This window comes from Podarcis muralis, chromosome 1 (assembly GCF_964188315.1).
Source record: "Podarcis muralis chromosome 1, rPodMur119.hap1.1, whole genome shotgun sequence".
NCBI classification, from domain to species: Eukaryota; Metazoa; Chordata; class Lepidosauria; order Squamata; family Lacertidae; genus Podarcis; species Podarcis muralis.
This window is the reverse complement of record NC_135655.1, coordinates 104,898,265-104,911,739: the sequence shown is the minus strand read 5'-3', so window position 1 is coordinate 104,911,739 and position 13,475 is coordinate 104,898,265. Positions and strand designations below refer to the sequence as shown.

Genomic DNA, 13,475 nt, shown 5'->3' with positions numbered 1-13,475 from the left:
CAAAGGGCCAGCGGCAGTCTCGGGTGACTCGTGTGCTACCTGAAGAGGAGCCACCTGAGATCAGGCCTCGGAAGTTTCCCGCGCGAAAGCCCGACCGGGCACCGTCGTCTGCAGAGAATGCCTCGCGCTCCACGGACAGAGGCCCGAAGTTTGGAGCCACGCCGCTGGAGAGGCGTCGGCCCTCGGCTCTCTCTCTCTCCCGCGGGGCAAACCCCCTCTGCCCTGTAAACAGGGACCCAAGGGGTGTGTCCGGAGGAGGGCGAAGCTGCAAACCCCACCCCAGGCGCCGCTGCCGCTCCCCCCACAGCTGACAGTCGCTGCTCGCAGCCTGCCCTGCCGGGAGCGTCGACCAGGGGAGGGGAGAGGGCAGCCGCGGGAAGCCCGCCCTAGCGGGGCTGCGCGCGTGTGCTGCCGCCGCTCGGCTTGCTCTTCCTCCCGCCAGCGCCTCTCCCATGTGCTGCCATGCGACCTCCGGCGTCCCGCTCCGGGCTGGGCGCCTTGGCGCTCGTCCTGGTAGCCTGCGCCTCTCTCTGCACAGGTAAGGAAAAGAAGCTGTGTGTGTGTGTGGGGGGGGGTGTCGGGATCTGGAGGGGAGGCGGGATACCTGTTTCTTCTTCGCGTGGGACATGTGGGCGCGGAGTGGCGGGGCGGGTCTGCTTTGGAAACTTTTGTGTGTGTTTGTGGCTTTTCTCCCAGGAAACTCTGCCACTCGGGTCTGTGCGCTTGGACGCGTCTCCCATGCTCTCTGCACGTGCCCAGAGGCATTCGCCCCCATCCCTTTGGTCCACTTACACGTACTTAAAAATATATATATATATATATTGACTAGGTCCTAGGATGAAATGGCTGTGTTGCAAAAGAACGATTTGGGTGATTAAATCTCATGCGTAAGGGAAAGAAATGTGACTAGAATGAAAAACTGCTTGAATGGTTCTGTTGCCAAAGAACGGGTTTGGGTGTTAAATCTCATGCAAATATACTCAAAGGGTGTTTGTTTGTTTTCAAGTATTCTTTTAAAAAAGGAAGGGAAAGGAATAAAGCGTCCGTGAATGGGGTTGGAGGAGAGTCACATAAGATCGGTTATTGGAGAGCGGCTCCAAGGTTTGATCCTCCTGAACTCGGCTTAATATAAAACCTTTTGGGTGGCGGCTACGATTCTGAGGGCAAAGGCCGGTTAGAGTTGACGGCAGAGAACTGTATGTATATATATAGAGAACTGCAGAGAACGGCAGAGAACCCTTCAAGTTTCCAGAGCGTGTCTTTTATGTTTACAAACCCAGCTGACTGATTTAAAGGGCTCTGGGATCTATTCTGCCAGAAGTTACAATCCCCCCCTCGACCCAGAGGTTTTTTCCTCCCTGGTTATAGATGTAGAGGGAGCACTTGGTTGTTACTTAGGGCGAAGGGCGTTCTACACATTCCTCAGAAGTATTACTTCATGGGATTCAAGGTTTAACCCTGGGGTTGAAACATGCTTGGGGGCAGGGTCCCTGGATTCATACCTTCACAACTTCATGTTTCCTTTATTTATGCAACTTTTGCTGCACTTGCACATAGAGCATTTTGCTTGAAAGGAATTTGGGACCATTTGCTATTGCACCAGTTTCCTTCATGTCAACTGAGGAATAGGAGTATATTTATAGACTGGGAATGAACTGGGTTTTCTAAAGACTTGCAATTAAATCCCTTGAATTTTGAGTTTGATCTGGTTGGTACTCCCTGACCACCGAATGGTTTCTAGTATATCTTAACTTGCTGCATCAAGTGTATGCACAACTGTCAACTTTCAGATTTGAAAATAAGGGATCAGCAGCCTCGAAAATAAGGGATCACCAGCATAGCTGTCAACTTTGGGAGTTGAAAATAAGGGATCAGCAGCCTCACCTGTCCCGGAGACAGTCTATGGGATATCTAACAATCCAGGATAGCAGCGGGAAGCGGCACTGAAATAAGGGAATTTCCTGTAAAAAAAGGGCAGGTTGACAGCTATGAGTGTATGCTTGCTCTGAACTTCTAAGATGGAAGAAAAAAGTGTAATCCTGCAATCCTATACATTTCTACTCAAAAGTTAGAAGCCCCACTGGTTTCAGTGAGGCTTACTCACAGGTAAGTGGGGTTAGGATTTCAGGTTGAAACTTGTTTCAAATTAAACTGATATGATCCAGTTATTTTCTCTCTCGCTCTATGAGACATCCCAAAGTGGTGTCTAGAACTCTGATTCAAATGCATGCTTCCCCCCTCTTAAACCCACAAAAATCTATTTTTGTGTGTAGGGTTCCATCAGTTTTCTTCTTCTTAGTATGTTCTCAAAATACTCCCAAAGGTGGGGGAAAATCATCGTAAATTAGTACCGTATTTTTCACCCCATAGGACGGTCCGTCCCATAGGACGCACCTAGTTTTTTTTGGGGGGGGGAAATAAAGGAAAAATTTTTTTCCCTTTATTTCACCCCCAAAAGCAGGTCGGGGAAACCGAACCAGGTCGAGGAACAGCGGGATGGCGGCGCTGTGCCTCCCTGCTGTCCCCCGAGCTTGTGGGGCTGGCCGATGTCTGCCCGGCGCGAGGGGCGCTCTACTTCAGGGCGCCTTGCCCGCCGGGCGGCAGGCTGCTATCTGCAGCGTGGGGAGCCCTGCGGGGAACTCCTGCAAGGCTCCCCATGCTGCGGATGTCTGTCCGGCGCGCAGGGCGCTCTGCTTCAGGGTGCCCTGCCCGCCGGGCGGCAGGCTGCTATCCGCAGCCTAGACATCCCTGCGGGACCTCCCACAGGGCTGCCTAGGCTGCGGATGTGTTCCCGAAGCGCCGGGCGCTCTGCTTTCAGCGCGTCCGGCGCTCTGGGAAGCAGGCTACTATCCGCAGCCTAGACAGCCCTGCGGGAACTCGCACAGGGCTGCCTAGGCTGCGGATGCCTTCCTGAAGCCTGGAGAGCGAGAGGGGTCGGTGCGCACCGACCCCTCTCGCTCTCCAAGCTTCAGCGAAAGCCTGCATTCGCCCCATAGGATGCACCCAGATTTCCCCTTCATTTTTGGAGGGGAAAAAGTGCGTCCTATAGGGCGAAAAATACGGTATGTGATATCCACTGTGTTGGAAAGAATGGGCAGGCAGGCAGGCACAGAGGCAGCCCTCTCGCGTTAGGCACCAGTTCAGTATCTAAGCCACATCTTTGGTGCACAGTGAGCAAATGGTGCTGTAATTGGTTGGAGAGAGACAGAGAGTGCTTTTGGGGAAATATTGTCTTAGGTGCCTTAGGTGAGAAAGATGGGCTCCGAGGGATGTGGGGAAAGGGCAGGTTTGGAGAGCGGAGGTTGTGTCTCTGGCAGTTTTGGGTACATCGCATGCATGACAGTTGGGAGGAAATATAGCATGTGGCAGGTTTTCAGGATTATGGGGAGCTGGTCTTTTGTTTTTTAACAGAATGCTATGGGAGCAATGTTCTGGGATAATATGCAGAGGATATGTTTGTTGGATAGGGGCTGCTGTATCAGAGTTGTGGGAGGAGAACCACTTGGGGAAAACAGAGTGAGGACAATGGGTTTGAGATTGAGATGGATGATGCATAAAGGGTGTGAATGCAATTAATGCACACAGATTTTATGTAAATGGGAACGAGCCTGGCAGTCCTAGCAAAAATCAAACCTCCAAAACTACTGTTTGCATTTCAGAGGAAAGCTCCCATTGGTGCAAATGGAGTCACAATGTTTGGAAATGCAAATAGCAGTTTGGGGGGCAAGCCTCTCGCCCCCAAGTACCAGGAGACAAGATAGAATTAAACTTCCCATACTACCTCCATAGCCTTGAGGCTGCCCAGGCTTTCCTTTGTACAAAACAGTATGTCCATTAGCACAGAGCTTGGATAACTCAGTTGGTTAGAACAGGGTCCTCATATCGCCAAAGTTGCAGTTTCGATCCCCGTATGGGACAGCTGCCTATTCCTGCATTGCAGGGGGTTGGACTAGATGGTCCTCAGGGTCCCTTCCAACTCTCCGATTCTATGATTAATTGCATTTACACAGTTGTTGAACCCTCTCTAAGCTATTTTGCTGCCCTAAGTCACTCTGGTGCATGTTGTTGTATAGGGTGGTATGTGTCTTGCTCAGGTCTGTTTCCTGCAAATGAACACAGCAAACGCTTTCTTGACTTTGCTTTCCGTACAAATGAACATAACAAAGAGAAGAGGCACTTCAGCTCTTTGGGGAATTTGCATGAAATGAAGAGCAGTGGGGTGCAATCAGGAAAAAACAGGAGAGGTGGACCCGATTGCTTCCATGTCTAAACCTGAGTTCTCTCAAGAAGATTTGTCCATAAGAACATATTTGCATGAACTTGGAATTCTAGTGTATATTGGCAGCAGAGCTAGATGTAATACAGTGGTACCTCGCAAGACGAATGCCTCGCAAGACAAAAAACTCGCTAGACGAAAGGGTTTTTTTGTTTTTTGAGCTGCTTCTCAAGACGATTTTCCCTATGGGCTTGCTTCGCAAGATGGAAATGTCTTGCAAGTTTGTTTCCTTTTTCTTAACACCGTTAATACAGTTGCGACTTGACTTCGAGGAGCAACTCATAGAACGCGGTGTGGTAGCCTTTTTTTAAGTTTTTAAAGACTTTGGTGATTTTTGAAGCTTTCCCAAAACTTTCCCGACACCGTGCTTCGCAAGACGAAAAAAATCGCAAGACGACAAAACTCGCGGAACGAATTAATTTCGTCTTGCGAGGCACCACTGTATGTTCTAAATATATGGAACAAGTTTGTGCCAAGGTAACCCACATTCTATGCTGAAAATGTGGAATTCTATAATCTGTATAGATTATGGAAAGTCAGAAAATTTGCAAATATCTGCTTATTTTGCAAAGCTATGTTGCAAATAAGCTTCTGGCAATTTCACCAAATGTTGCATACTCTGGAAAACCTATCTTCACACCTGTGTGGCTCTCCTCTTTTTCCTTTTTTGAACACCGAAAGCTGATAGCCAAAACATGCTGAATATTTTCACCCTAATATCAGATTCCACACTTGTATTGTATAGAGACGATAAGTACTAGGTTTAATTACTGTGGTGCATGGCACGAATGTTTATATGACCCAAAGTGTTTGTGCAGTGTAGATGCTTGCGTGTCAACAGTGGTAGAAGTAAGAGCAAAATCCATAATAAATAATTATGATGTGTGCCACTTCTAATGCAAGGCATCTGAGGCAGACACAATTCCAGTAAAAAAAATTTGAGGGTTTGAATACAGTTTGGTATGTACCGGTATGTGTGTGAGGGGTTAGAGCAGAGATGGGGAACATGTGGCCCTCCAGATGTTGTTAAACTACAACTTGTATCAGCCCTCATGGCCAGTGGCCAGAGATGATGGGAGTTGTGGAGGGCCACAGGTTCCCCATCCCTGGTTATAGAGGACCCTGGTTACACTGAGATAGGTGCATTCAAAGTATCAGCACTGGTTGTACAATACCCTTTTATCATGGTCACTTAGCTTTATTCTGTGTGTTCAAATTCATATTACAGTGGTACTTCAAGTTACATACGCTTCAGGTTACATACGCTTCAGGTTACAGACTCTGCTAACTCAGAAATAGTGCCTCGGGTTAAGAACTTTGCTTCAGGATGAGAACAGAAATTGGGCTCCGGCGGCACGGCGGCAGCAGGAGGCCCCATTAGCTAAAGTGGTGCTTCAGGTTAAGAACAGTTTCAGGTTAAGAACGGACCTCCGGAACGAATTAAGTACTTAACCCGAGGTACCACTGTATTTTAAAATTTGAGGTGCCATGTAAAGTCCAGAAAGCAAGCCTGCGCATAAATGTACGTGACAAGCATGTGTTCTCCAGATAGTTAATTGCATAATTCAACTGGAATACCAAGTCTGTTTTCTCCCTGCTTTTTTCTTTTTTTGCTTCCAAGAGACCAGGGTTTCACATCTATTCATTCATAATATTTTCCATTATATCTAACTTCTCCTTTTCCCCCCAAATCAAAGATATAATTCATACTCCCTCCATTTTCCTCAGTCTATTGTCCGTATAGTGTTGACAGCTGCTTGTAGCTGATGTGTCTTCATTATTATTTTTTCAGGGATGTTAAGGAGCTTAGTGCATTTAATTATAATCAATGTATACATTCAAGAACTAGGTCAATTAGGTTTTCAAGGGAATAACCAGTCAAAAGCTATTAGGTAGGATGGGTTCAGTCCAAGTTGTTATGATATGGAGGCATCGTACTGTATTGTTGAGTGCAAATACAGGGGCTTCAAATTTACTTTTTGAATAATTCTTGGTTCTTATGTCTTGTAATTTTATACATTTACTTAACTGGGAATATTGTAACTGGCACCCCAGTATTTATTTTGATGGTGTGATGAGCAATATCAGTGAACATGGCACTTCTACCATGTAGTATTCATGACAGAAGAATAAAAGTATACAGTCCAAATGTTACTAATCTACAGTAAGCCCACAATTTACGTGCATTTAACTTGCATGCTTCAGCTTTGTGCGCGTGACAAAAAAAGTAGTTTATTTTCAAGGGGCAGAAAGGGAGCAATGTTCTGGGAAACATAGCTTGGGCGATCCCACCTGCCATTTAACCCAATGGGTTTTGATTATACATGATTTCGCCTTTAGGCGCCATCCCTGGAATGTAACCCTCACATAAATGGCAAGTTTACTATATACCGGGAGATACAAATTCCATGGGATTTCTGGGAATAAAACTGGTGTAAGTAGCACGGCTCATTAATAACTTAATGTTCTCTGGACTGTAAACAAACCCATTTACAAGCCACTCTTTTGGCTTGGACATCCCATAAACCAGGGCACTACCAATGAAAAAGCCCTTTCTCCAGTAGCTGCCTGTCACACCTGAAGAAGAGCCTCTGAAGATGACCTTCAGGTCCAGGTACATCAGTGATAGCCAACATGGTGCTCTCCAGGAATTTTGGATACAGCACCCTGCATCTCTGATGGTTGGCTACTACTGCAATAGGGATATACAGGTGACTTTCCATGTATGGGGGAGTTACGGTCCAGGGCCCGTAAATGAGGAGCACCCTGGAAAGTCTTCATGGCTAGGGAGGAGACCCACCCAAAGGACCTCTTTGGGCTCTGGGGAGGGTCTCCTTATGAGCTGGAGGCACAGTGAGGCTTGGTTGACCAGCCTAGCTGACGCCTGGAGAAGAGGCTTCCTCACTGTCAGCTATGCCAGTTCCACTACCTTTCTGGCTCATGTGAGTTGCAGGGACAGTGGGGTTGGTTGACCGAGTGCTCCCCATTTCCAGGTACCCAGCACCAGACCTGTGTGTGGTCACTCGCAAATAGAATGTGTGTAAATGGGGAAGGTGCCTATATGGGAAGAAGTGGTCCTTAGAATTTGAATTGGTCCTGCAAACAGACTGGCAGCCAGTGAAGATGGAGAAGCACTGGCATAATTTGGTTCTTTTCACCCACTCCATTTATTGCCATTTATGTTGACAACTTTTTGTGTTCTCCTCACCTCCCGTTAGTGCAGAAGGGAATACATACCTGGACATAATTGGATGCCAGAATATGCTGCTTTTGGTAATAATGTGCCTCTATGGACGACTTCACTCATTACTGGGTGGTGTTTATTTTAAAGATAGTACTTCTATGATGTTTTAAAAATATAAGCTGTGAATATGACATGCAGATGTTTTGAAGTTACCACGTATTGTATCGTATCTTCATCAAAGCCTTGACCCCTTGTTGAGGGTAAATTCAGTGGCAAATCCAGATTCCTTACATGTTCAGCCATGTGTAATTCAGAATATAAAGAAAAAGTAAGAGCACTGATGCCAAAGCAGGCCTTTGATGCACTGCACATATCTGGGAGACAGTCTCGATGTGGGGGAAATTGCCTAGGAAAGGTTGAAGAGAGGAAAGAGCAAAACAGAGCACTGCCCTGTATTTATTGCTGTTTAATATGACCCTTGAGTTGACTTTGGTAAAGCAAGAAAAATAAAAAAAGTCCAAGGGTTTGAAGCTATATGAGGCACATGCCAGAATAAACATGATTAGATTAACATAGTCTCACCTCCTTTGTTTCCAGACCAGAACACTTTGCTAGCCATCTGCTTTAATGTTTGCAGTATATGCTCATGCCTCAGGAGGTCCAAAGTCTTGCAGAAGTTTAAAACAACTGCAAGAGTGTCACTTGACCTGCCCAGTCTTTTAAGTTGGTAGGATCAACATGCCTACAATCACGTCTGCCCAATTCTGGTTAATATATTTTCTTTGCTTTAGATCAGATGCGGATGGTAAAGCAAAATGTTTTTCTCTTTCAGTTTTGGATACAAATGTGCAATCAATGGATGCACCTAACAGGATCCAGCTGCATCTGCAATAATGCTTTTTATGTTATTATTAAGCCATGAGAGTCTTTAAATGCACTTCATTTACCAAAGTAACCTCACAGTTCCCTCGGGCTCTTACCCTAACAGTGCATCCACTATTCTATAGGTGTTTGGACCCCATAGAAATCAGGCTTGTACACACTGTTCTGCCCAATATATAATAAACAAGGAGCTTTCAGAATCAGTTTAATGAATGGAAGATCACAGTAACCTGTTCAGTAATGTTTTGCAATCTAACTGGCTTTTGGGTGCCAGAATAGAAAAATATGAATAGCTATTTCAGTCTCATATGTTGGAGGAGAGGAGATAAGTTGAATGGCAAATGATATGGGAATAGGCATGAGTCATTTTGCATGTGAAAAATATTGTTGTTTTATGGAGAGAGAGAGATGAGACTAAAATAGAAGTGCTTTTGCCAACCAATAAATCATGGTATAGAAAAATGCGGCAAACAAGCATATGACACGAGCCGAGTTACTATGAGATGTCCTTTCAAAATCCATTAAGCTTATCTGTAGACCTTCTGGGCAAAAACTAGCAAATGTCTTCTTATTTAAGACCACATTTTTAGTTTAAAGATTAAAAGGCACATTGTGGACTTTTATAAGCAATAGTCTAGCCTTTTCAGGCAGAGGCATACACAGCTCATCTGTGTAAATGATAATGCTGGATTGCAAAGTGGATGGTCATTCAGATAGGCTCTGTTGAAAACTGTTCTACCTAGGTGTGAGGGTGTGTACACACACAGCTTCTTCCAATCCTCGGTCAGTCTCCAGAGCAGTTTTGCATCTTGAACCACCACTATCCCCCACTCCACAAAGGTGATGGAAGAATGTTTGAATGAAAGTATGCTTGGTGCTTATGAAAGAAAAGCTGGATATCCTGATGGGAGAATGGGATAAAGGACAAGACTGACAACCAAATTTGGTTTTCAAATTGCTTGTGTGTCTTGTCAACCATGTCGCACAGGTGACAGGAAGGTGTGCTCACCTGCCAGGAGCAGGAATCAGGTGCAGGTCAGCAGTAATAACAATGAAAATACTGTGTCGGTGAAGTTAACTCTTTATTCTAAGAAGCCAAAACAGCCTAGCGATCTCAGCAATTGTTCCCAGTAAGTCTCGTCCACAGAATGTTTTTAAAATGGATGTTCCAAAATGGGATGGGGCAGGAATGTTTTAGTGAATGTGCAGAGGGAAGAACAGGAACATGATAGCAGGACCTGCCCTGTCCTACATGCATTTGCTAGATTGTCTGGGTTCCCACTTCTACAGCATGTATGGTTGAAGGGTGGGTGAAAGAGAAGGACAGTAAAGTTTGCTGAAGTATGAAACATCTTTTTGGGGAAGGGGGTGCTGAAGAGAGGAACTTGCCACTAATGACTGAGCACGGTGAGTGGGTGGTTGCATAATTCGGGAGTTGAGGTGAGAGAAGGGACAATGCAGTACCTGGGAAAGGGCATGGCTGGCTAGCCGGAATCCTTAAGCACTCCACATAACAACAGCTTGTTATAGACCCCCATTTGTGTTCCATACAAAATAAGCATTTTCCTTTTCTGTCTTCACCTTGACAACAAAAAGGTCTGAGTAATTTTATTTGTTCATTACAGCTAACAAATTCATGAATGGTAGTTTCATTCAGGCAAATATTTAGTGGCAAATAGTCACTAAAACACACTGAATAACTTTAAAAGGCTATGGAAAATTATATGCTTTTAGGAAGACAGGATTTGGTTTAAATATAGAGCGCACACAGAGCAAAACGCAATTTTGAAAATATACCTCAATTTAACTTGAAAGGACCCAGTTAAACAAGCTGCACGCACACACACACACACACACACACACACACACACCCTTTCCCCAAAGGACTATTAGAACTGTACTGATGGAAAACAGATTCAATTCTCAGCAGGTGTAACTGCAGTCATCAAGCAAACGTGTTTGTGTTTGTATTTAACAAGATTTTAAAAGCATGTTCTGCATCATAACTCAAGTATTGGCTTGATGCATAATGCAAAAATACTCTAATTCTAAGAATAAAGCATTTGGTACAGATGCTGAAAAACTTTTTGCACCGTGAGGTTTATTGGCACTGATCTTAGGATTGTCTGGGTAGGGACCATTCAGTAAATTAGAGAGGCTGAAGGCAATTATTTGTGAGGAATCACAGAATAATAATAATAATAAAAACAGGATTGCCTGCTTACACTGGAATGTACTGTTACCTTCAGTTTATGAGCCAGGCATATCTTTCCCATGATGTAAAGCTGGCACAGAGCATCTCTTTGTAGGGTCAATTTAGTGAGGCCTGAAAGCAAAATAATATAGTATTGGGATGATGCGGGTATAGGTTTTCCTTTCCTTTTTTAAAGGGACATCGTCTGAACTGCTTTGAAGATAGCCAACCCTCCTCAACAGTTTTAGACTAGGACTGTACAATCTGTGACCCACCATGAGGAATGCAACCCACCAGCCATGTATGATAGTCTGGCAGCTGCTTAATAACATCCGTGCATTGTACTCTGATGCAGCCTCTGCCCTTTCAGATGTTGTTGGACTCCAACTCCCGTCAGCTTCAGCCCACATGAGCAATGATCAAGTGATGGTGAGAGGCCAGCAACATCTGGAAAGCCAGAGGTTGCCCATCCCTGGAATATAGTGAACTGGCTTTACACTGTTCCCTTAAGGGCAGCGCAGATATCCCTCTCCCAACTGGCTTGGAAAAATCCTGCTGCAATGGGCCTGTGTTAAGAACCCTTCTGGGGAGCTGTGTAGAGTTTGTCAATAAATCTGCTTAGTTACTAATACTTCTGTGGAGTCTAAATTCAAAAGTCAGGGCTCAGCAAACAACGCAGTGCACACAGTTCATGCATGGAAAAAACCACGGGCACAAAAACTAGGCTGGTTTTAAAGTCTGTGATTAAGTGGGTACTTTCCCCAAATTATGGGGAACATTACTGCTAATTCAGTAGTTAACTATGTTAGGCCTATCTGAGAGAGTTTGTGCCCCAGAAAGGAAGGGGTGGGAGTGCATGATCCTTTAGTCTGCAGCTGACTGCACAACCATGGTAAGGCAATCGATAAACTTGGAGTGCATTGTGACGTGGAGATGGTTGCAATAGTTTTCCTGATTGCAATGCTAGTGCTTCCATCACAGGTTCTAATGTTCCTTTTAGACAACATTACCTGTTGCATTACAGGACTGTGGCTTTTTGATCGTTACACTGCCATGTCACACTAAATGGTGAGAAAGAACTACGTGCCAGAATACCACTCTCAGTCCCATCGCAGGACATTACAGTGCAAAAGCCCTGCAATTTTCTGGCGTAACCAAGTTGCAAATACATATTTATTTCTGTAAGCAAATAACAGGGAATTAAGCACTAAACTTCCACTCATTTCTGCTAGTGCTTAAGAAATGGCTTTTACGTCATGTGAAAGATCACACAAAACATGGAAATGATCAGGTAAGGAGACATCAGAAAAATGGCATAAAGTGCTGTCTGAATGCAACCTTCTATGTTTGTTTTAAATTCAACCAGCCCAAAGTGTTTCAATGCATGCCACATACTGGGACTGCAGAGCAAGTAGCATGGGGTTCACTTTTAAGAGTCTTAAAATGGAAGTAAGCCAGTGTTTGAATAAAGATACACCATTTAGAATTTTGAGTAAAGCTCAAAAACTGATTTTCACCAAGATCGTGAACTTTTCAATTTTTTAAAGAATACTAAACTTTTAAAAAAAAACATTTTTATTGAGCAATTTCAACATAACAAATTGTCAAACCATATAATCACAGACATCGTTTCCCCCCCTTCCCCCCTTCCATCCCTCCCACCTAGGACTTCCCTCAGCTCCTCTCTCTGATTTCTCTGCACATATTATTCTCTGCATGTTATAAAATTGTACATATCCTTACTTTATCTATCATGTTATAAACCAATAAATTTGTGTATGTTTATTCAAAACCTGCCAAGGAGTCCAGTTCATTTTGTTGTCTTTTTAGATAATTTGTGAAAAGCTCCCATTCTTCCTTAAAGTCACAGTTGTCCTTGTCCCGCAGTTTGTATGTCAATTTGGCCAGTTCTACATAGCTCATCAATTTTTCTTGCCACTGTTCTTTCGTTGGGATTTCCTCATTCTTCCATCCTTGTGCTATCAAGACTCTTGCCGCTGTTGTAGCATACATAAACAAGTTATTTGTTTTTCTTGGCAGGTCTTGTCCTACAATCTCTAACAAAAATGCTTCTGGTTAGAATACTAAACTTTTATCTCCTCTCCATGTGCAACTCAACCAGCACAAACTTGGTTTTACTTGGTGGTGTTCACCCAATGATTATTTATCTTTTCAGGTCTAACGTGCGTGTGCCAGTTGTGTGAAAAAACAAACTTCACCTGTGAAACTGAGGGCGCATGCTGGGCTTCTGTCATGCTAACAAAAAACGGTAGACAAGAAGTAATAAAGGCATGTGTCTCCCTACCACAACTGAAAGCACAAATCTTCTGCCACAGTTCTAAGAACATAACCAAGACAGAATGCTGCTATACAGATTTCTGCAACAACATCACCATTCACCTGCCCACAGGTAAGCTATGCTTGTTAGGGTAAAGAAATCTGCTACTATCCTATGCTTAGCTGGGAGTGCTTCCCATTGAACCCAATGAAACTTGCTTCCTAGTCAGTGTGCATAGGGTTGAGCAGTGTGTTAGAGTAAAACCAAATTGTGGGGTTTTTTGTTTGTTAAAACACTATTTCGCGAAATCTGTTAGTACAAATTTGAAACCTGCCAAACGAATGTTTAGAGGTACAACTTTTTTCTTTTTTTCTTTCCTGGAAATTCCTGTCAATTGTTCAAGGCAGGATTTTTGGTCTTGCCTTGATAAAAGGGTGGCCAGATGTAATAGGCAGCAGGGCTCCCACACCTTTAATAGTTGTGCAAAACAGGGAATTTCAGCTTGAAAGTAGCACCTGGTGATATTCCCTCTTCCAGAACCCTTGGCGTGTGGACTGAACAATGTGGGTGGAGATGCTTCTTCAGGTATACTGGGCTGAGGCCGTTTAGGGCTTTAAAGGTCAGCACCAACACTTTGAATTATGCTCAGAAACATATTGGG

At 44.3% G+C, this 13,475-nt stretch overlaps 1 protein-coding gene across 1 annotated transcript in view; it reads left to right on the top strand.

Moving 5' to 3' along the window:
* The first annotated feature begins 420 nt into the window (after positions 1-420).
* The window catches only part of ACVR1C (activin A receptor type 1C), a 48,977-nt gene continuing 35,922 nt past the window's right edge, over positions 421-13,475 (top strand). Inside the window, exons 1-2 of the mRNA XM_028746245.2 lie at positions 421-538; positions 12,713-12,946. Of these exons, the coding sequence (XP_028602078.1) occupies positions 463-538; positions 12,713-12,946 (310 nt within the window). The 5' untranslated portion in view covers positions 421-462. The remainder of the gene's footprint in view (positions 539-12,712; positions 12,947-13,475) is intronic.